General features: G+C 41.3%; 1 protein-coding gene across 2 annotated transcripts in view; it reads left to right on the forward strand.

The window, feature by feature from the left end:
• Nucleotides 1-20,608, forward strand: part of Ifit2 (interferon induced protein with tetratricopeptide repeats 2) — a 33,059-nt gene extending 12,451 nt beyond the window's left edge. Inside the window, exons 2-4 of one of the 2 annotated variants that reach the window (XM_042262795.2) lie at nucleotides 13,040-13,235; nucleotides 14,023-14,155; nucleotides 17,534-20,608. In XM_042262795.2, the coding sequence (XP_042118729.2) occupies nucleotides 14,151-14,155; nucleotides 17,534-18,947 (1,419 nt within the window). In that variant the 5' untranslated portion in view covers nucleotides 13,040-13,235; nucleotides 14,023-14,150 and the 3' untranslated portion in view covers nucleotides 18,948-20,608. The remainder of the gene's footprint in view (nucleotides 1-13,039; nucleotides 13,236-14,022; nucleotides 14,156-17,533) is intronic. The other variant, XM_076562536.1, reaches the window with a different exon arrangement.
• Nucleotides 20,609-22,027: the final 1,419 nt, after the last annotated feature.

Raw genomic sequence — 22,027 nt, forward strand, 5'->3', positions numbered from 1 at the left:
TTTCTTGGGGAAGTTAGTTTTTATAGGCAAAACCTACAAAATTGCCTAGAGGGGATAGGGTTAGTATGGGTCCATCCTTGATTGGTCCAGTTTTTACCAGGCCTGGACTTTGTCTTATTTCAGCTTATCTGTTTGCCCTGTCAGGAGTTTTACAACCCATCTCTGGAGTCTGGTCTTGTTATCTCCGGAGAGGGGCATCTCATGGTTAATCGCTCACCACCAGACATCCTGACTTTGTTCTTTTGAAAACACCTGACTTCACCCTCTCCAGGAAGGGAGAACTGACTCAGTTCTGTTTATCTTTAAGCTATCTCTTCCCTCAGCTCTTTTGGGTTTCTGGGGGAACTGTGTCTGGGCTTTTGGTGGGGGTCTTTCAGCTACCATCTAGTTAGTCACTTATTCCCTCTCATTTTTCAGGTTGACCATCATAGTATCATACTTAGTGTTCAAAAAAGCCTTAATTTACTTAAGAATAGCTACACAGTGCAACAGTGTCAAAATTAAGCCATAAAGTACCTTCTTAAGTGAAAAGCAAAATGGATCACTTGTATGTACATAGAGATATAAATGTATATAGAGTCAGGTACTAACCAGGGTGTTAGACATCCTCAGAAACCCCTGGGGACCTTAAAGTATCGCACCCCCCCCCACCCCATGAAAAGAACCATACACTGCTTTCAAGGGTCTCTTCAGGTAAAGCTGTTGTTTCTGAATAAGAATCTCTGTTCCTTACTTGAAGATCAGCTGCTTCTAATCTCCATTGGTCCATACTGCATCCACTCATCTACAGACAAAGCATCTCAGAGGGTCTATAAGTTTCTGCTACTTAGAGCCATGGCTCACATTCATATAGAAATCGGAATTTGGAAGTTTTCTTCAGCATCTAGTTTGTATGTAAGGTGAATTAAAAACATATTTTTAAAAATTTTTAAAAAAAGAATTTTTTCCTGAAACATTTGTCTTCTCTCTGCTCCAGAATAAGTGGAAGATTTTGAGCTAAACTCCTTTAATGATATTCTCACTGAAGGGAGGTCCAATATCCTATTTGGGAAATGATAGCTGAATAGTGACTATCTTTCTCTTTGTAGATATAATCACCTTTTTGGCAAACTTTTTATTCATTATTCTGTAGTTGTTTAATGTACACTTAAATGGTCTTGTGAGGGGATCAGTTCTTATCAATTCCCAAGGAAAATTTAAAAAGCAAAAGATGGCCAGCATTATCCATTTGATTTTTGGGTTTCTGAGGGAATAGTACTTCTGTATGTATCTGACATCAAGTTTTTTATATTGTGAGCATTGAGACTTCAGTGGGAAGAAAGGAACCCTGAAATCTAGTGGCTAGCATACCCTGGGCACCCTATAATAGCCAGCTTGTCCACATAGGCAAGACACTCATCACTAGTAGCTCCCAAAGTACATTTGGAGGGCTCGATGATTGTGAAAGATCTTAGAATTGCTTGCCTCATTCCCTGGGAAAATGAGACAGAAAGTGGCCTTCAGGAACACTTTTTCTTGAAAAGTTACAACATTGATACAAGCCAAATCTTACAAACTTAACATTTGTTTCTTGAAAGCAACCCACCATATTAAATATAATTAAACATTGTAGTTGAAAGTTTCTCAGGTCCAGCCTGGCCCCATGGTCCTACAGCAGCTTATAAAATAATCACTCAGAAGCTTATATTATTTACAATTGCATGGCCTATGGCAGGCTTTTTACTAGCTAGCTCTTATAATTTAACCCATTTTTTAATCTATAAGTTGCCACATGGCTGTGGCTTACTGGTACTTTTATATCTTGCTTCTCCTGGTGGCGGCTGACATCTCCTCAGATAACACCTTTCTCTTCTCTCTCTCTCTCTCTCTCTCTCTCTCTCTCTCTCTCTCTCTCTCTCTCTCTCTCTCTCTCTCTCTCTCTCTCTCTCGTATCATAATTCTGACACTCCCTGTAGTCAAATTTTCCTCTCCTGAAATTTCTTTACCCATACTTCCTCCAAAACATTCAGTCCCAGTTCCTCCAGGACATTCAGTCCCAGTGGCGTTCACAAAAAGGAAGTTTATGACCCCTGAAGCTTCCTTTTTCTGCAACAGGAAGCCAGTGAAGCTGAAAGTTGTTTTTTCTTGCCAAGAGAATTTTCTACTTAATATTGCAAACACATGTGTAGCTGCCCTTCATCAACAGCCCTGTGTTTCCTTCTCTGAGGAACCTACAGTCAGCTCATACAGATTTCTGAGCAGCAAATCCGCCTTGGCCAGAACACTAGAGGAGATCAAAGCAGTCACCAGCCAGTGACCAGTAGGTAAAGCCTACTTTACTGGCTTTTCGGTTTGTTTTGTTTTTAATTGATTCTTTGAAATTGAATCCAGTATCTTTGAAAACCTCAACATTTCCCCAGAGTTCTGGATTTTGATACTTGCTTAAATACTCAATGTGCTTTAACGGAGAGTAGAAAGTGTTTGCTGTTGGTTCAGATGTATTTAAGTCCCATGACATTTTCAGAGCCATGAATCCTTTCTACAATAGACACCAGGAGAAGCTCAACCGTAAAGTGGCCTGCATGAAATGAGAGGCACATGGTTGATGTGAGCACAGAGAAAGGGGCACGTCTGTTTCACTCTGCTGTCGCCCCACATTTTCATCAGTTCAGGATGTAAGCTAGGCCGACAAAGTCTTACAAACTCTTGCTTCTGTGTTTGGCATTTCAGAGACTCAGTACATTAAATTATTTGAAGGTGGCATAAATTGTAATGTGCTCTGGACTAGATCTAGACAATTCTTCTCTGAGGACCCACAGTGGGTTGATTAGCTAGAATCTATATCTCTGAAATCCCCAAAAGCCTCCAGAGAAGCCAGGCTTGATCAGGTGATGCCCACATCTGTCCACTGCTTGCTGTTTTGTTTTGTTTTTGTTTGTTTGTTTGTTTGAGACAGGGTTTCTCTGTGTAGCTTTGTGCCTTTCTTGAAACTCACTCTGTAGACCAGGCTGGCCTCGAATTCACAGAGATCCACCTGCCTCTGCCTCCCGAGTGCTGGGATTAAAGGCGTGTGCCACCCGGCACTGTTTTGTTTTTAACCCTCACTAATCTTTAAGAAGGAAAGAAAACTAGATTCATTGAAAACTTTCTTCAGGGTAAAAATACTATTAGTACACTAAAGAAATATTTGAAAACTAAAATGAGCATAAGGAAAAAATTCACATTGTCTTTGTGTCATCAAACACAACTAAAATACACTCTATGAAATTTTACAAAGTTCAAGGTCGACAAGGAACTTAGCTTCTTTTTAATCTATTTGCTTCGTGCTGCACTAAAATTTCCTTGTCTTAAAATTTTAATGATATGAATATCATGATGATGTTGCTGTTAAGTCCAAAGTGTGTGTGTGTGTGTGTGTGTGTGTGTGTGTGTGTGTGTGGTGTGGTGTGTGTGTGGGAGGGGGGTTCATGCTGTTGTAAGAGAGCAGAACCACTGCAGAGGGGTATGAGCTGTGATCTAGAGTGGCCTGGGGCAGCATAGTGGAAGAGGTGAGAAGGGCCAGTGTGCTTAGGGCCTTTTATATTCACAGTTACTAGGGACCAGAGAAGCCTGAAGGCTAGTGTGGGCTTTGATACAGAGCCACAGGTATATGACAGCAGAGAGTCAAATGTCCCCTTTGCCACAGGCAAGGGAAGGTACCGAAAGTGCCTCCTGTTTCAATAGAAAACCCTATTCACGGGTCCCAGTGGAATGCTGCCTGTGAGCTTTTGTCTCTCCACCGGCAATGGTCCAGCTTGAGTCAAGACGGTCATCTTGGGCCAGGTCAGGGAGCGTGCCCTTTGTGGGTGCTTGGGGTTTTTCCCTCTGGACCTAGCACTTGTCATGTATGGACATGTTACCAGTTTTTCTCTTCCCACTTGCTTTGTCCATCGCTCCCTTTCTTCCACACCGCCCAGGTTCTTCTCTTCTCCTTCCTTCTCTTGTTGCCATCTGTCCTTTATCCCTTACCTCTTTTCTCCTCTTCCAGTCCATGTTTATTTCGTAGCCAAATCAAATTTTTGCATTATTTAATTACTAAAAACTATCAGCTTTGGGATAGGTGGGACAGTGGACTCCCAGCTCCGCCTGACCCTGTTGCCTACTCTACAAAGGCTTCACTCACTGAACAACTCACTCAGTGACTCTTTTTCCTTACCACCATGCCTGTAAATAATGTGAGTATATTGGTGGTTCCTGATCTTTTAAATTTTAGCCATTATATATTGATTTCCTAACACATAGCCCAACATACACATATGTACATACATGTATAGATGCACACACATGTATGAACTCACACGAGCACACACACATACACACACGTACTAGATAACAACAAGATTAATGTTTGCATGAATAATTGAAAACTGTTCCTTAGTCATGTTCAGATATCAAAAGACCAATACAAGCTGGGCATGGTGGTGCATGCCTGTGATCCCAGCTCTCCAGATGTCAAGTAAGGCAGAAGGATTGTGAGTTCAAGATTTAACTTGCATTATATAGTGAGTTCCTAAAAAACAGGACTATGTCACATTAAACACACACACACATACACACACACACACAGGCACACGCACACGCACACCGCACTCACACCACCTTTGACTGAATATTTGATCTACACATTTGTGGGGGCCCACAGAGACCCCAGCTTGTGATTTGTTTTCATCTTGACTCAAGGTCAGAGAGTCAGAGAGTCCAAACTTGTGTGTGTGTGTGTCCCCATCCCCCACCCCCGCAAGGCTGCATAATAGGATGTTTTGGCCAAAAGGCATGGTTACCAGGTGTTTTATACTTTAAGGCCTATTTATAGGATGCTTTGCTATAAGGTGTGGTCACTAGATGTCTTGAGTATTAAGGAAGTGTTTACACTTGATTGTAATTTGTACTTTGAACCATGATGTCCTTCAAAAGGGAAAGTCATTTTGACGCCCCTTGCTTTGGATATATACAGGCTGTGAGTCATAAACTCAGCATCTGTGGTATTGACCCAGAACCTCCCGAAGCTACCCTGTGTCTGTTTTTTACTTCATCTACGTCTGTATTTCATAGCTATCATTTTCCAGTTCCACACTCCCCCCTTCAGAACCCATTCAACAGGTCTCGTGGGACTCGAGACACATTCCTAAGATTCAAACAAATTTTATGCCCAAAGCCCCTGCCCTTTCTCAACACTGCTCTACAAGGTCTATATCACAAATCCTTCAGGCATTGTCCTGTGAAAGTCCCTCATTTGCCACATACTTGACATCACTGGGTTTTTAGAAAACACGTCACTGCATAGTTTTAAGTAGCATTAAATATTATTCATACAATAGGCATTTCTTTGATTATTCTGTGTTGTTAGATTTTTAACTATCTACTCACATTATAATTTTATTAAGTAGTACAGCTTTTTAACTACCCAAATGATCCTTGTCACGTTTGTTGTAATGACTTATTTTCTGGATTATAGTTTTCCCATGGATGTCGTTACCTCACCTAATCTCAATCACTTCCTTAAAGGTTCTATTTCAAACTTAATTACATTGGTGTCAGGTCCAAAGGAAGCTCCAATGCCCTAAAAATCCAAAAGGCGGATCATCTATCAAGAAATGAGCTCAACTTGGACTATAGAAGGATTTCTGGTAGTTAGATAAAAGACAGAATTACTCAGGATGAGTGAAACCATTTCCTATCTGCCAAAAGGAGTCATTTCCCTTAGCTGGCAGAAGGGACACACGGTGGCTACCCATGGCACCATCAGCATATCCAGGCTCATGCTGGCCTCTAAGCTCCATCAGTATCACAGTACCTGTTCTATATTTCAAAGTCCATGCTACTGTCCTAGTCCTTCTCACCTCCTCTTCTCCGCTGAACTCCTTCCAGCTAACAGGCTTCCCTTCCCTCCTGTCAACTATTCATCCTTCTTTTTGTTGTTTTTTTGTTCGTTTGTTTGTTTGTTTGTTCGTTTTTCCTTTTATTTTATTTTACAATACCATTCAGTTCTACATATCAGCCACGGATTCCCTTGTTCTCTCCCCTCCCACCCCCTCTCCTTCCCCCTAGCCACTCCCCATTCCCGTTTCCTCCAGGACAAAGCCTCCCCCCAACCCCAGGACTGAGATCAACCTGGTAGACTCAGTCCAGGCAGGTCCAGTCCCTTCCTCCCAGACTGAGCCAAGTGTCCCTGCATAAGCTCCAGGTTTCAAACAGCCAACTCATGCAATGAGCACAGGACTTGGTCCCACTGCCTAGTTGCCTCCCAAACAGATCAGGACATTCAACTGTCTCACCTATTCAGAGGGCCTGATCCGGCTGGGGCCTCCTCAGCCTTTGGTTCATAGTTCATGTGTTTCCATTCGTTTGGCTATTTTTTTTTCAATAATTGAGTAAAACCGAAATTTATTATAAGCCACAGTTGTCGTCGTAGGGACCTCCATGCTATATATATAGCCTCCATGGTTCTATGGGTTATGGTCTGATTGTTCTTTATTTTATATCTAGAATCCACTTATAAGTGAATACATACCATGACTGTCTTTCTGGGTTTGGGTTACCTCACTCAGGATGTTTTTTTCTAGTTCCATCCATTTGCCTGCGAATTTCATGCTTTCATTGTTTTTCTCTGCTGAGCAGTACTCCATTGTGTATATGTACCATATTTTTTCATCCATTCTTCCGTTGATGGGCATTTAGGTTGTTTCCAGGTTCTGGCTATTACAAATAGTGCTGCTATGAACATAGCTGAGCATGTATCAGCATTCCTTGGGTATATGCCCAAGAGTGGGATGGCTGGGTCTTGAGGTAGTTCGATTCCTAATTTTCTGAGAAACCGCCATACTGATTTCCACAGTGGTTGTACAAGTTTACATTCCCACCAACAGTGGAGGAGTGTTCCCTTTGCTCCACATCCTCTCCAACATTGGCTGTCATTGGTGTTTTTGATCATAGCCATTCTGACAGGTGTAAGGTGGTATCTCAGAGTTGTTTTGATTTGCATTTCTCTGATGATTAAGGATGTTGAGCATTTCTTTAAATGTCTTTCAGCCATTTGTAGTTCTTGTTTTGTGAATTCTCTGTTTAGCTCTTTAGCCCATTTTTTAATTGTATTTTGATGTCTAGTTTCTTGAGTTCTTTATATACTGTGGAGATCAATCCTCTGTCAGATGTGGGGTTGGTGAAGATCTTTTCCCATTCTGTTGGCTGTCTTTTTGTCTTATTGACTGTGCCTTTTGCCCTGAAAAAGCTTCTCAATTTCGAGAGGTCCCATTTATTAATTGTTGTGCTCAGGGTCTGTGCTGTTGGTATTTTATTTAGGAAATGGTCTTCGGTACCAATGCGTTCAAGAGTGCTTCCTATTTTCTTTTCTATTAAGTTTTGTGTAAGTGGATTTATGTTCAGGTCTTTGATCCACTTGGACTTGAGTTTTGTGCATGGTGACAGATATGGATCTATTTGTAATCTTTAATATATTGACATCCAGTTATGCCAGCACCATTTGTTGAAGATACTTTCTTTTTTCCATTGTATAGTTTTGGCTCCTTTGTCAAAAGCCAGGTGTTCATATGTGCATGGATTAATGTCAGGGTCTTCAATTCGATTCCATTGGTCCGTATGTTGGTTTTTATACCAGTACCAAGCTGTTTTTATTACTATAGCTCTATAGTAGATTTGAGGTCAGGGATGGTGATGCCTCCAAAAGTTGCTTTATCGTATAGGATTCTTTTAGCTATCCTGGGTCTTTTGTTTTTCCATATGAAGTTGAATATTTTTCTTTCCAAGTCTGTGAAGAATTGTGTTGGGATTTTGATGGGGATTGCATTGAATCTGTAGAATGCTTTTGGTAAGATTGCCATTTTTACTATGTTAATCCTACCTATCCATGAGCATGGGAGATCCTTCCATTTTCTGATACCTTCTTCAATTTCTTTCTTTAGAGATTTAAAGTTCTTATCAAAAAGGTCTTTCACTTGCTTAGTTAGTGTTATCCCAAGGTATTTTATATTATTTGTGGCTATTGTAAAGAGTGATGTTTCTCTGACTTCTTTCTCAGCCCTTTTATCATTTGTGTATAGGAGGGCTACTGATTTTTTTGAGTTGATCTTGTATCCTGCCACTTTACTGAAGGAGTTTATCAGCTGTAGGAGTTCCCTGGTAGAGTTTTTGGGGTCACTTATATATACTATCATATCATCTGCAAATAGTGAAAGTTTGACTTCTTCCTTGCCAATTTGTATCCCTTTGATCTCCTTTTGTTGTCTTATTGCTCTAGCTAGAACTTCTAGTACTATATTGAATAAATATGGGGAGAGTGGACAGCCTTGTCTTGTTCCTGAATTTAGTGGTATCGCTTTGAGTTTCTCTCCATTTAATTTGATGTTTGCTGTTGGCTTGCTATAAATTGCCTTTATTATGTTTAGAAATCTTTATTGTCTCAAATTCATTTTTCAGATCTTAGAATATTTCTTTCATCTGTTTAATTGCTTTTTCTTGGCTTTCTTTGATTTCTTCCCAATTTTTGTTAGTTTTTTCTTCCATTTCTTTAAGAGAGTTTTTCATTTCCTCTTTAAGGGAAGTTTTTATTTCCTCTTTAATGGAGTTTTTCATTTCCTCTTTAAGGGAATTTTTTATTTCCTCTTTAAGGGAATGTTTTATTTCTTCTTTAAGGGCCTCTATCATCTTCTTAAAGTCATTTTTAGGATTGATTTCTTTTGTTTCTTCTGTCTTGGTATGTTCAGGTCTTGCAGGTGTAGAATCATTAGGTTCTGATGTTGCCATATAGGTCTTTATGTTGTTGCTTGTATTTTTGCACTGGCGTCTACTCATCTCTTCCTCTGCTCGGTGCTGGTAGTGTCTGTGTCTGAGAGTACCTCTCTTGTTCTAACTTTTAGTCTTGGTTCACTAGGAGTTCTTGGTTAAATTGGTGCTATTGGGCTGTTTCTTCAGGAGCAGCTTATCTCAGTCGGTGAAGTATGTGCTTATGATTCTGGTGATCTGGTTTGGTGACTGGGCAGTGCCTTCTTCTGTGTTCCCAGGTCACGTTTTGTTCATTTGTCAACTCCTCAGCTGATCTTGTTTCTTCAGACTTCAAACTGTAGGCATCTGAATCCTCTCCTGGGTGGGTTTCAGCTGAGTGGGGTAGTCTCACCAACACTTCCAAGTTGTTGGGTTTCACAGGATCAGCAGCTGGGCCCTGGGTTGTCCTCATACGGAGTGTTCAGATTCGTTCTGGTTCTGTCCTAAGGAGATAGCTTTTTCCTTGGTTGTTGGGGTTAGAGGCATCCCTGTTCCAAGCTTTTGATTATGTGTTTGTTTTCACTAGCTCTTCAGCACGTAATAGCTCTGTTTCTGGTCTTTATTGCGACTGTGTTTTGGCTGCCGCCTGCTGGGCCTACCTGCCTCTGCACCAGGCCTGCCTGCCTCTGCCGGCTGCCGCCGCCGCCGGGCCTACCTGCCTCTGCCTGTTGCCACCGCCGGGCCTGTCTATTCATCCTTCTTATAACCCAGCTATTCCCATTATTCTCAGCTCTTGCTATACTCATCTATCTGTCTGTCTGTCTATCATCTGACTATCTATCTATCTGTCTGTCTATCTATCGTCTATCTATCTTGCTTTCTATCTATCTTGCCATCTACTTACTCTCTCTTATTCCCTTACTCTCCTTGCCTTATTTACTATGCTATATCTTGATATCTCCACTATTATTTCCCACTCTCCCATTTCTCTAGTGCTGGCTATGGGCAGTCTTTTTCCTTCTCTCTCTGCTCTAGACTCCTCCAGATGTCCCTGGCTGTGCTCCCCCTCTCCCTTTATCTCTCCCATCTACAATAAAAACCTTAACCATATCAATGAGCATTCATGCCATCCGTTTCTTTATTGCACTCCCTTGCACACCACCAGGGGTTAAGTAGTCATCATGTGAATTTTCCAGAGAGAAGGGGGACCTAATTCATTCCATAACAGTTCTGTGTGCTTTCTTGTTTTCCTGGTAGATTGTTATATCCATGAAGTCAGAGACATGTGTACTGATACATTCCAAAAGTCTAGGAGGCAGTTGCAAAGTGCGTAGCACATCATACTCAGTAAACATTTATTGATTATATGAATGAATGAAACAAATACTCTTTTTTTTTTTTATTTTACAATACCATTCAGGGCCCTCCCTTGACCCTGCCTTGTAGGCATGATAGTTACTGAAGCCTCAATGGGAGTTGGAACTTCCAGACCAAAGCTGGAATGGCTAGCCACTACATCTCCCCCTTTTTGTTTAAATAAGAAGGTTCTAACTTAATACAGGATTACATACAAAGGAATGGTTATCAAATATCGTCCAGGAGTAATGAGGAATAATGACCTTGATAAGATGGAACTATAATCAATGCGAACAATATCAAGCAAGAAACACATACTAAAATCCAGAGAAGTCTAGAGCGTAGGTAAATGATATATTACAAAGATCATTCCAAAAGGTGTCCTATCCTAAAGAACCTGAATCAAATACTTATTATGTTCTATCTAAGAGATTATTTATATATATTACAGAGGACCAGCATTCTGTTCTAAGCACCAACTGTATTGGCAGCTCCAGGGGAACAAATGTTCTTTTCTGGATTCCACTGGCATTCACACATATACATGCAGATTCAGAAATACACATAATTTTTAAACCTTTGAAGAGGAAGGTCCTCGGTGCCTTTTTAAAAAAAAATATCAGAATGCCATGGACTGGATAGTACATAAAAAATACAAATTTGTTTTCTCACAGTTCAGAAGGCCAGTGTAACTTGAATTGCTAAATAGTCTTATTAATCAAAAAAACAACAAAAACAAAAAACAAACAAACAAAAAAAAAAACCATAGCCAGACATTGGGGTGAAAAACTGAGAGATCAGGTAATAGGACAAACCACAGCCAACCTCACCTTACCAACTTCTCAGCTTCCAAAGAGATCTACTTCCTGTACACTCATGCCTATATGCCTTTCTGTTCTGCATCTCACTTTCTCTCTCTACCCAGCTACATCACTTCCTGTCTATCTGTACAGACCTCCAGACCTCTATGGTTAGTGCTGGGATTAAAGGCATGTGCCACCATGCCTGGCTCTGTTCCCAGTGTGGCCTTGAACTTGCAGAGATCCAGGTGGATCTCTGCCTCCCAAATGCTAGGATAAAAGGCGTGTGCTACCATTGCCTGACTTCTGTGTTTAATATAGTGTCTGGCTTTTTCCTCTGATCCTCAGATAAGCTTTATTTATTATTTATTTATTGGGGTGCACAGATAAAATATCACCACCGGCCAGGATTTAGAAGACAGAGGGAGTGCATCTGTCAAGATCATTCCTGGTATGGAATCTCAAGGTGAAAAGGCAAAGAGAATGAAAGAGAGAGAGAAAAGCAACTGTTTTCCCAGGTTGATGTGCTCCCATGATAACAGTATTGATCTATTCATTGTTGGTCATTGGCTCCTATGACTCAACACCCACCACCCACCAGGTACCCCATTCACTACACTGGCACATGGGAATCAGGTTTCTAACATGAACTTTAGTGGATACATTTAGGTCATAGCAAAAATAAATGATGCTGAATTTCTTTCTGTGTTAGTTAAATTTCTGTGGTTATAACAAAATACCTGGTGCAAACAACTTAAAAAGAGAAAAAGATTTATCTTGGCTCATGGTGTTAGAGGTTTCAGTACTTGGTCACTTGGATCTGCAGCAAGCACATTATAGTGGAAAGAACAGGGCAGAGGAAGCTCTTGTCACTTGGTGACCAAGAAGTAAAGAATGACACAGGAAGAGGCTATTACCCCCAAATCCCTTTTAGAGGCATGCTATCAATGACCTTATTTCCTTCCATTGGGCCTATTAGTACCATCAACTAGGGACCAAGCCTTCAGGACATGGACCTTTAGGAGAGATACTTTATTAAACTATAGTAAATTTTGAGGAAGAAAATAGAGATGCAAAGCTGGTTGACTGACTACCTTAATTGTTGAAGTTCATTTGGAAGATCATTTTAAACATTTTGATTTGTCAGTGAGTACAGAAGGAAATGAAGCAGGTGAGAATACACTTTCAGGAGTTGGCCTTCGTGTGATCCAGAGAACACATCGGGAAATTGTGTTATTATCTTTTGACCTTTGGGTCCATATATTCTGTAATTCTTCTGTCTTCAAAGGTATTATATGGGTCAGAGTTTCCCAACAGGTTTTAATAGGGATGTATTAGGTTGCCTTGCACAATTGTATATTCCCACAGTGTCCTTCTGTAGAGAGCCCAGAAAACCAGTGACTGCTTAGGCCAAGTAGCTGAATATCTGAGAATAAATGGGACCAATGATGACACTCCATTCCAGGGCTGAGGCCTAGAAGGCCCCTGCATAAGTCCTGGTGGACATTGGTGCTCAAAGGTTGAAGAACCTGAGTCTTCATGGAGTGTTCATGGGAGAGGGTAGCATTACAAAAGTTTAAGAGGTCAAGTAGGGTTGATCATGGGTGCTCATGCCGGCTTCCCCCTTCTGCCATGTTTTGGTTTCATCCTGTAGGATGGTGCTACTGTTATTCAGGTCACAGGCCTTCTCCATCTTGTTTACTGTGGTGGTATTCTAATTGTACTGAAATGTGATTTTGATTGTATGTTAATAAATAAAGTTGCTCGGGGGTCAGAGCTATTAGAGCCATGGACAGAGTGTGGCTGTGGTGGCGCACGCCTTTAATCCCATAGATCTCTGTGTGTTCAGGGATACAGCCAGCATTGGAGACATATGCCTTTAAGACCTGGGGGGCTGTACATACAGACAGTGACGAGGCAGTCACATGTTTGGGTTTACAACCAATGAGAATGCAGAATAAAAGACTATGAAACGACTTACACACAGGGAAATAGCTCTCTTTCGGGAAGCTGGAACCACCGCAGGAGGAAGGGTGAGATTTTAGCTCTGAGCTCTGATCTCTTGGCTTTCTCTTTTACATTGGTTCTGTGTTTCTTATTTAATAAGACGGTTGGTTACATCTACAGTTTACTTTCCCATTTGCCAGTGTTTTCTGGAAACACTTCCACAGTCAGAGGCAGAAGTGTGCTGTACCGAGCGAGACAAGCAGACTGCCAAGATTAACCATCACAGCTCTAAATAAGGGAAAAACAAGGACAGCACATTTCTCTTTTATCCCAAACAAGAGAGCTGCTGCTGCACATCTGGATGTTCACATGCTAACTAACAAGCTGCCTCACAAGGTGGGTCCCAAGGGAGCCAGGAATGAAGGGAATGCCTTAGAGATTATTTGCCTCAGGATTGTTCGTGATTGTGACAGGTCATGGAATGCCAGACCAGGTCATGCTCTGGAAAAAACATCCAAAAGTTTGCCCCTTTTGTTTTCTGGCTAATGACTTTGGTTACTAATTATACTAGTCACTGGGTTCCAGGTATGATTCTAGAGCATTTCATTCACCCACCCACTTAATCCTCCCATCACCATGGCGATCTGGTAGCAGTATTGTTCCCAATTCAAAACAGGGGAAGCTAAAGCAGAAGCAGACAGTAATTTCCCCCAGGGAGCCACAGAATAGAAATGCAGATAGATGGATATCAGAGCCCAGGCTTGGAACTGGGTGTCCATTCCTTCAATATCTGCATTTGGAATTCCTGCCACACCATGGAGGGTGCACCTACCATTGAAGGAAAGGAGTTTCAGCTTAGTGAATGAACCAGAGGAAAAAAAAAAAACCCTGCCCTGGGGGATAGAAACTGCTCCTTACAGTGGCCTGTGGGTCATAAGGGTGCTAAGAGTGAGGATGGGCTATCATGGCAATAATGCAGCAGGATGCTGGGGTAAAGGTCTCCTTCTCCCGGCTGATCACCCTTTGTGTTGCAAACCTAAGACATCAACACATTCTGACTCACAGCACAAAGCTGGGCCCTGAAAGCCTGGCCTCTTTTTCAGCTCATCTGTCCACAGAAAGTGACATCAGTTTTACTTTCTGGTTTCAATTTCTCTTCTGTGGGTCGGCTGCCGGGGAACAGGAAAGGAAACCCACAGCTGCTGTTATATATGGGTCTGCAGCACTTCATTGGGAGTCTGAGGAGGAAGACTGGAGCGTGCTGCAGCCGTCACTGAGCCCTTCAACACAGCTGAGAGACACACAGCAACCATGAGGTATGTCTTCCCTTTCTCCGGCGGTGAGGAAAACGTTGTCAGCCTTGATGGCGGATGCAAATCCTAAGCCGCCACGGTCCAGAGAGGCCCGTCCTGTTTCTGTGTTAGTTTATTGCCTTTCACACCTCTGTCTCTTTAGCTGTAAATATGTCCTAGAAATGCTCAGTTGCTTCCAGCAGATCTGCTTAGCTGGCGGCTGAGAACTGAGGCCAGAGAGAGTTGTTTGATCTAGCAGGGACTTCTTGTAAAGATGGATCTGGGAGAATTGCTCTTGTGAATTCTCTACCCCCCTCTCTAGTTATAAAATTAAATTGAGAGTACCTATTAAGAATATTATTGCCAGGAAGTGGTTTCGCATGCACGCCTTTAATCCCGGCACTAGGGAGGCAGAGCTAGGCAGACTTCTGTGAGTTCAAGGCCAGCCTGGTCTACAAAGTGAGTTCCAGGAAAGGTGCAAAACTACACAGAGAAACCCTGTCTCGAAAAAAAAAAAAAAAAAAAAAAAAATTATTTAACAGAAGTGTTCTTTTTAGTTTTCTTTATTGTTAAAGATGTACTTGGACCACTAACCCTGCTTCCTGCTAATCTGAATTTTACTTGTAATTGCTGAATTAATCTCAGAATTACACAAGGGGTGTGAACTAAACAGAGCACAGGAAGGAAGGAGCTCCTCTCACTCACCATCTCTCAGATCTCTGTCCTACCTGGTAACCCTAACTCTGGCCCAACAAAAACGTGAGTGGTTGCAAGGTGAAAGGTAAATAGTAAAAGAGAGGGGCTGAGTACAGTCAGTTCAGTTCAAACATGACCCTTGTCGCTTTATGTGGCTTTCCAGCCATCAGTTGTACAGGTCAGAAACTGTCATGATAGAATACATAGCTGACTTAAGGACAGCATGGAAAAGTAAACGAGGATACACAGCACTCCAGAGGCTTCTGTGCTGGGTTAGTTTGTTTCCTGTTTATTTCCTTGTCTATTTATGGGTAAGACTGAAGGGAATCTGACAGGATGGAAAAATCTTTCAGAGTCACAAGGGTACCCTGAAAAAAAGAAAAAAGAGTTCTTCCCCCAAAGAAAAGGAACTAGATACCTATAAACCTCCCCTGCAGCCACAATTTCTACCCTGGGTATTAAAACAAAACAAAACAAAACAAAACAAAACAAAAAACAAGAAAAAAACCAAACAACAACAAAAAAATACCTGAGAGAATAAAATTCAAAGGGAAATTAAAATAATAATGTAAAAGCATTAGTAAGTCACCTAAGTGAGAAATCACCAATGAAAGAAGTAGAAATGGGGGAGGGGTATGGAGACTACATTTCCTTCCAAATAAAAGCTTGAGGCATTGCTAGCATACATAATACAACTAGTAGATGAAATATCTCAAAGATGGTAAAATGGGTAAAATTCAAGAATGACTGAAAATAAGACATAGGCAGTGAAAATGAGCAGAGGTCCAAAGGACTTTAATTTATTACAGGTCATCCATGTTTGGTTGCAAACAAATGTGTTTTCCTCACAAAAACCGGAAATGAAATCAGCCTAGATGTCCAACAACGATGAATGAATAATGAAGATGTGGTACATACAATGGAATTTTATTCAGCCATTAAAAAAAATTAAAGGACTAACTAGCCTCTCCAAGGGATGAACTGCCTAATTGGTTACTAGTCAGCCCCAAGACCACATACACAAAAAAGGTGGACTCAGCAGATTGTATTTATAGATTTGTGCATATATATATCCAAATATATGTAGCAATACTCAAAGAAAAAGAGGCTATTAATTTGAGAGTGGGAGAGCATGGGAAGAGTTGGAGGGAGCAGACACATGAAGAGCTGGAGGAAATAAGGGAAAGAGGGAAGTGATGCAGTTATATTTTAATTAAATGTATTTTTAAAAGAACAAAATGAAATTATGCAATTTGCAGAAAAATGGGTGGAACTAGAAAATATCATATTAAGTAAGAAAAATCCAGATTCAGAAGGGCAAACATTGCATGTCCTCTCTCATTTATAAATCTTAGCTTCACATATGTATATTTATGGAAATGTGTATAGATGTCAGGGAAGTAGAAATGGGATCAGGGTCAGGAGAAGACAGAAAAGAGGCGTTAAAAGAGAGGAGGAGAGAGGGAGGGTACCAGAACACATGTGATGTAAAAGTGAAAGTGGGAATCCTGCACACGGAGGATTTGAGAGAGGAATGAGGGCAAAGAACGAGAAAGAGAAGAGGGCAGGGAAAGAGGCAACCAATGCAAACTAGAAGATGCAAAATAAAAAATTTTAAAACAAAGTTTATAACTATCTTTTAATAAATGGTTAACAGAATAATCCAACAGCAGAAGAGAGTAAAAATGTGTAAATCAAAAGATGCACTCAAGATGATAGGCTAAACAAAGAAAACATGTTAAAGCCATATTAAAAGTTGGAAGAGGGATGGAAAGACAGTTGGACAATTACAATCCAATACTGCCCTTCTAGATGAGCTTAGTTCTGTTCCCTACACCCATGTCAGATAGCTCACAACTGTCTGTAGTTCCAATTCCAGTGGGTACAGTGCCCTCTGCTGGCCTCTGTGGATACCACACTCACGTTCTCATACCCTCACATAAAATACACACATACTTTTTAAAAAAATCTTGTAATTAAAGGAGAAAACTAGATGAGCCCCACCATCCCTACTCTTTGTTTTCTGATTCACTGGGGTGTGAGGAGGTCCAGTCACATGCTCCTGCTGCCATGAAACCCACCATTCCTTCCCTGTCAAGATGGACTGAACCTTTTTAAATCACAAATCAAAATAAACCATTCTTCCTTTAAAAAATCTTAAAAGTTGTAATAATGGGAAATAGAAAGCATTTGGCTTCTCAAAGAGAAAGAAAGGAGCTAAAGTGGATTTGAATTTCTAAGATAACAAAGAATTTGGTCTCTGTACTGTGAAGTGTCAAAGGAATACAAACGTGTAGCTAAGAGTTTCAATGGTAAATAAGAAGCTAATAGAAAAGAAGAAATAAAGTTATTATTTCTTAAAAAAAAAAAAAGCTTCACAGGTAACCCTAAAGCTGCTCTGGAGCTGGAAGAGCCTCCGAAGCAAAGGCAAGAGCTAGCTCAAAGAAGTAGTCTTTCTGGGAAACCCAGACTCCATCTAGGACTGACTCACTTCCTTCTGTTGACTCTTCTGCCTAAAGTGAGCAATGCATGCTTTCCTATGCAGTAATTCATACTCAAGTCAAATATTGGGAGAAAGGAAAGGAAAGCATGTCCCTTGGTTAGGTTTAGATTAACAGTGTTTAGAAGGAAAAGAATATTTGCTGTGATCCCACCCCTTGTGTGGTGTGTTCCCCAGATGACTCTTTCTTTTCTTCTATCCCACAGCACTACCACTGAGAAATCCTTGGAGAGCAGGCTACAGCAGCTAAAATGCCATTTCACCTGGAACTTGATAGCAGGAGATGAGTCCTTGGATGAGTTTGAGGACAGGGTATTTAACAAGGATGAGTTTCAGAACGGTGAATGTAAAGCCACAATGTGCAACATACTGGCCTATGTAAAGCACCGCAGAGGTCAGAATGAGGAAGCGCTGAAGTGCTTAGGGGAAGCGGAAGACTTCATCCAACAACAGCATCCTGACCAAGTAGAAGTCAGAAGTCTGGTCACCTGGGGAAACTATGCTTGGGTTTACTATCACATGGGCCATCTCTCAAAAGCACAGGCTTATCTTGACAAGGTGAAACAGGTCTGTGAGAAGTTTTCCAGTCCCTACAGGATGGAGAGTCCTGAGCTTGACTGTGAAGAAGGGTGGGCCCGATTGAAGTGTACCCGCAACCAAAATGAGAGAGTGAAGGTGTGTTTTGAGAAGGCTCTGGAAAAGGACCCAAAGAACCCAGAATTCACCTCCGGATGGGCCATCGCTAACTATCGTCTGGACTACTGGCCAGCATGGCAGGGCTCCATTGACTCTCTGAAGCAAGCCATTAAACTGTCTCCCCACAACCCTTATGTTAAAGTCCTCTTGGCACTGAAGCTTGAGATGATGACACATGAAAATCAAGGAAAGGAACTAGTTGAAGAAGCATTAAGGAACGCCCCAGAAGCAGCGACAGACGTACTGCTCAGTGCAGCCAGGTTTTATTACAAGATACATGACCAGGACAGAGCTATACAGTTGCTTAGAAAGGCTTTAGAATCCCTGCCAAACAATGCCTATGTACATTACCATATTGGGTGCTGCTATAGATCAAAAGTCCTTCAAATAGCTAACACAAGAGAAATTGCATTGAATGGGAATAGAGAGAAGTTACAGGAACTAATGCAACTAGCAATTTCTCACTTAAGGAAAGCCGAGGAGATGAAGGAGATGCACGAACGTTCCTGTGGCTATCTTGCTGGTCTTTATACCATGACACATCAGTACAAAGAGGCCGATTATTACTTCCAGAAAGAATTCAACAAGGAGCTCACTCCTGGACTTAAACAATTGCTCCACCTACAGTATGGCAATTTTCAGTTTTTTCAAATGAAGCGTGAAGACAAGGCCATCCACCATTATATAGAGGGTGTGAAAATAAGGCAGGAGACGAAGCCTAAAGAAAAGATGAAAAATAAACTTCAAAAAATTGCCCTAAGACGACTCTCTACAAATGAATTTGATTCTGAGGCCTTGCACATCTTGGCATTTCTTCAGGAGTTGACTGAAGAAAGCCAGCAAGCTGCCAAGGACTCTGAGAGGGAAGTGGACTCTGAAAAGCCTGCTCCTTTGGCATCTTTGCATGAAGAAGGGGATGAATAGTAGCGACGTGGTACTCCCAGGGCTACTGCTGGAAGGAAAATGTCAACCCTTATCAAGTCGTCATTCAAAATATTTAACAACTTCATGGAATAAACATGGACTAGCACACTGGCTATAATATTGTCAGGATTATTGGGAACCCTACTCTCAGATGTGAGTGCCTGAATTGCTGCATCAGGGAGAGCTCTGTGAACGGGACCAGTTGGAGACACAGATACAGGGGCCTGGCAAACAGTCTAGATCTCTTTCTATTTCTTAGAAATGGTTTCCATGGTAGCAATTTTTTAATCACCCTCTGTGGAGGCTAGCCTTGGGTTTGTTTCTGTGTTTATACAAAGCAGCCAAATTCTTCATATGGGTGAGTTTTCCATCTTTGGATTATTTTAGATATTGCAGAGCCTTGTTCTACAGAGATAACAATGTCTATCAAGTAGCTGAGGAGCCAGGAGAAGTGGCTCAGGACTGTAATCCCAGTACTTGGAAGCTGAGACAGGGGGATTTCAGTGAGTTGGAGGTCAGTCTGAGCATGACCTAGAAAGGGAGGTGGAGGATGATGAGAATTATAGATGTAAATATTTAGTGATTATGTGCATTATCTTGTTAGTTTGAATGTGTATATGCCTGTGCAGCCACTATTATCTACCATAGTGGCAACTGAAATATTTATTCCAAATTCCTGTGGAAACCCCAGTGGAGACCAGATGAAGAGAACGCTGAGTTATCCTTGACGATTACAAACCCACGAAGAAAAAATGTATAGTCACTATTAGGAAAAAGTCTCTGTCAAATGAATACTTCTTTTATTTAAAAGTGCTCTAATGAACCCATATGATGGAAGCTAGGAAGGCCGTTGAATAGGAGAATAACTTGGTGACTGAAAGCCTGGATAAGGGACTCAGAAAATGGCATGAGTACTGGGGTGGGGGGGGGCAATTTTTTCCTCCATTAGAAATGTTGCATACTAAGAAATATAAAAACTTCTTTTAACACTGAGAAAATACTCAGGAACATCACAAACTTGGTAATCGGCATTTCCTAGGTAGATCTTGAACGACCTCAACATTAAGATTGGTGTGAAGCATCACAGAGTCAGCTGGCCCAGCAGGAGGCTGTCAGCCACCCTCTGGGCTAGAAAATGTTTCTCTGTTGGGATTAGTTTGCCTTTAAGTATATTTTAACATTTTATTCAGCAATTAAAATATATTAGATTCATAGATTGTTAAAACCAAACATTCTAACAGCTGTAACAAAGTTCCATGTTATTTTAAATAATAAAAACTTTTGCATGTGAGGGCTGGAGAGATGGCTCAGTGGTTAAGAGCACTAACTGCTCTGCCAGAGGACCCAGGTTCAATTTCCAGCACCCACATGGTGGCTCATAACTGTCTGTAACTCGAGTTCCAGAGTAGCCAATGCTTTCATACAGACATACATGCAGGTAAAACACCAATGCAAATAACATAAAAATAAATATAAAAAAGTTTTGTATGCATTTAAGTCCATCAATATTCAGCATTTGAATTTCTGGAAAAATAATACACTTTGTTAATAAATAACATGTAATAGAACATTATGTAGTGTTCTGGTTCAATAGAAATTTTCCTGTACCGTCTCAGTTTTAGACACAAGTATTGACAATAAACAGTAGCATTTTTTTTTCAGTCTTAAGTGTCTGTTTTTTCTTTTTTTATATCAGATGTCTGATATTATACATCTGGTGCACAGGGAAACACTCTGTCTTGACTTTTGTCCTAGTTTGCCTTTCTGTTGCTGTGACAACACAGAACAAACCAACTGGAGAGGTTTATTTAGTTAACGAGTTACAGGCCAATGTTGAGGGAAGCCCAGACAGGAATTCAAGGCAAGAACCCAATCAGAGACCACGGAAGGATTTTAGGACATAGCTTGACCACATCTTCAGGGAATGGCATTCCTCTCCCTAAGGTTAGATGAGGATGTAACAAATGTATGAAACAGACATGAAAACAGCTGATGTTGATATTTCTTTAGAAGGGAAATCTGGAGTGCCAGCAAATGTGGGAAGAGACGCAGAAATGCCTGCAGTCCTCCTCAATTTCTAAAAAATAGTTAGGTCAAATGAAGTTCCCAGGCCTCAGATATTTTTCTGAAGGAAAATAGCAACCTTGGACATGCTGGACTGTGAATAAGACTTCCATGGGGAAATGCAAACTGGTATCTGTTATCAAAGGAGATGCAACAATAAAAGTGAACCTGGCAGTACACTTGTGTGCCCTCTGCCTTGAGTCCCTTGGTTTCCCATTTCACCCCTTCAGCATCAATCAGGAGGGGTGATTTGGCTACTTTCTCACATCTTTTCTTGTATATTCACCAAGTGACAAGTTCCCAATAAAGCTGCCCCAAGTGCTAACAAACAAGCCTGTGAAATGATGGGACTCTACCTGCTGTTTGTCCTACTCCAAAGCCTACACATCAGCATTGACCACAAAACTGCTTCTGTGTATCTTGGGTCCCTGCATTGGGTTTGCACTCTGTGAGAGTCAAGGATGGTTTTAGGTGTGTTTGTTTGTGTGAGTGAAGAAGTGAGAAACTTCTCATCTCCAGCTTGCTCTTAACTAACAACTTCCCTTGGTGAAAAGCCCCCTCCTAGCTTCTTCTTGTAGCCCTCTTTCTTTGTCAGGCTCAGAGCCAGTCCCTGAACAGCAGACCGCGTCATGATTGCTTTCCTGTTTCCTCCCCACAACTCCCTGTCAGTTTTCCCTTGCTGTGACAAATCCTGAGAGAAACAGTGAAAAGAGGGAAGGGTTATTTCGGTTGGTGGTCTCAGAGGTTAAAGCCATGATTGGTTAGCTCTGTATTTTATGGGATTGTGGCAGCAGAGGGGCATGCTGAGAAGAGCACTCATGCCATGGAGACCAGGAAGGTTAAGAGTGAAGCAAAGAATGGCTTGAAACAAGCTATCACCCCCAAGGACATGTGTCCAGTGACCTACTTCATCCACAAGTTTCCATCACTTTCCAGCGAGGCCATCAAACTAGAAAACCACCAGTGGACTAAACTATCAGAGCCTTCCAGACCCTTCAACATGGGAGCCTTTGTGG

Source organism: Peromyscus maniculatus, chromosome 1, assembly GCF_049852395.1.
Source record: "Peromyscus maniculatus bairdii isolate BWxNUB_F1_BW_parent chromosome 1, HU_Pman_BW_mat_3.1, whole genome shotgun sequence".
Lineage (NCBI taxonomy): Eukaryota > Metazoa > Chordata > Mammalia > Rodentia > Cricetidae > Peromyscus > Peromyscus maniculatus.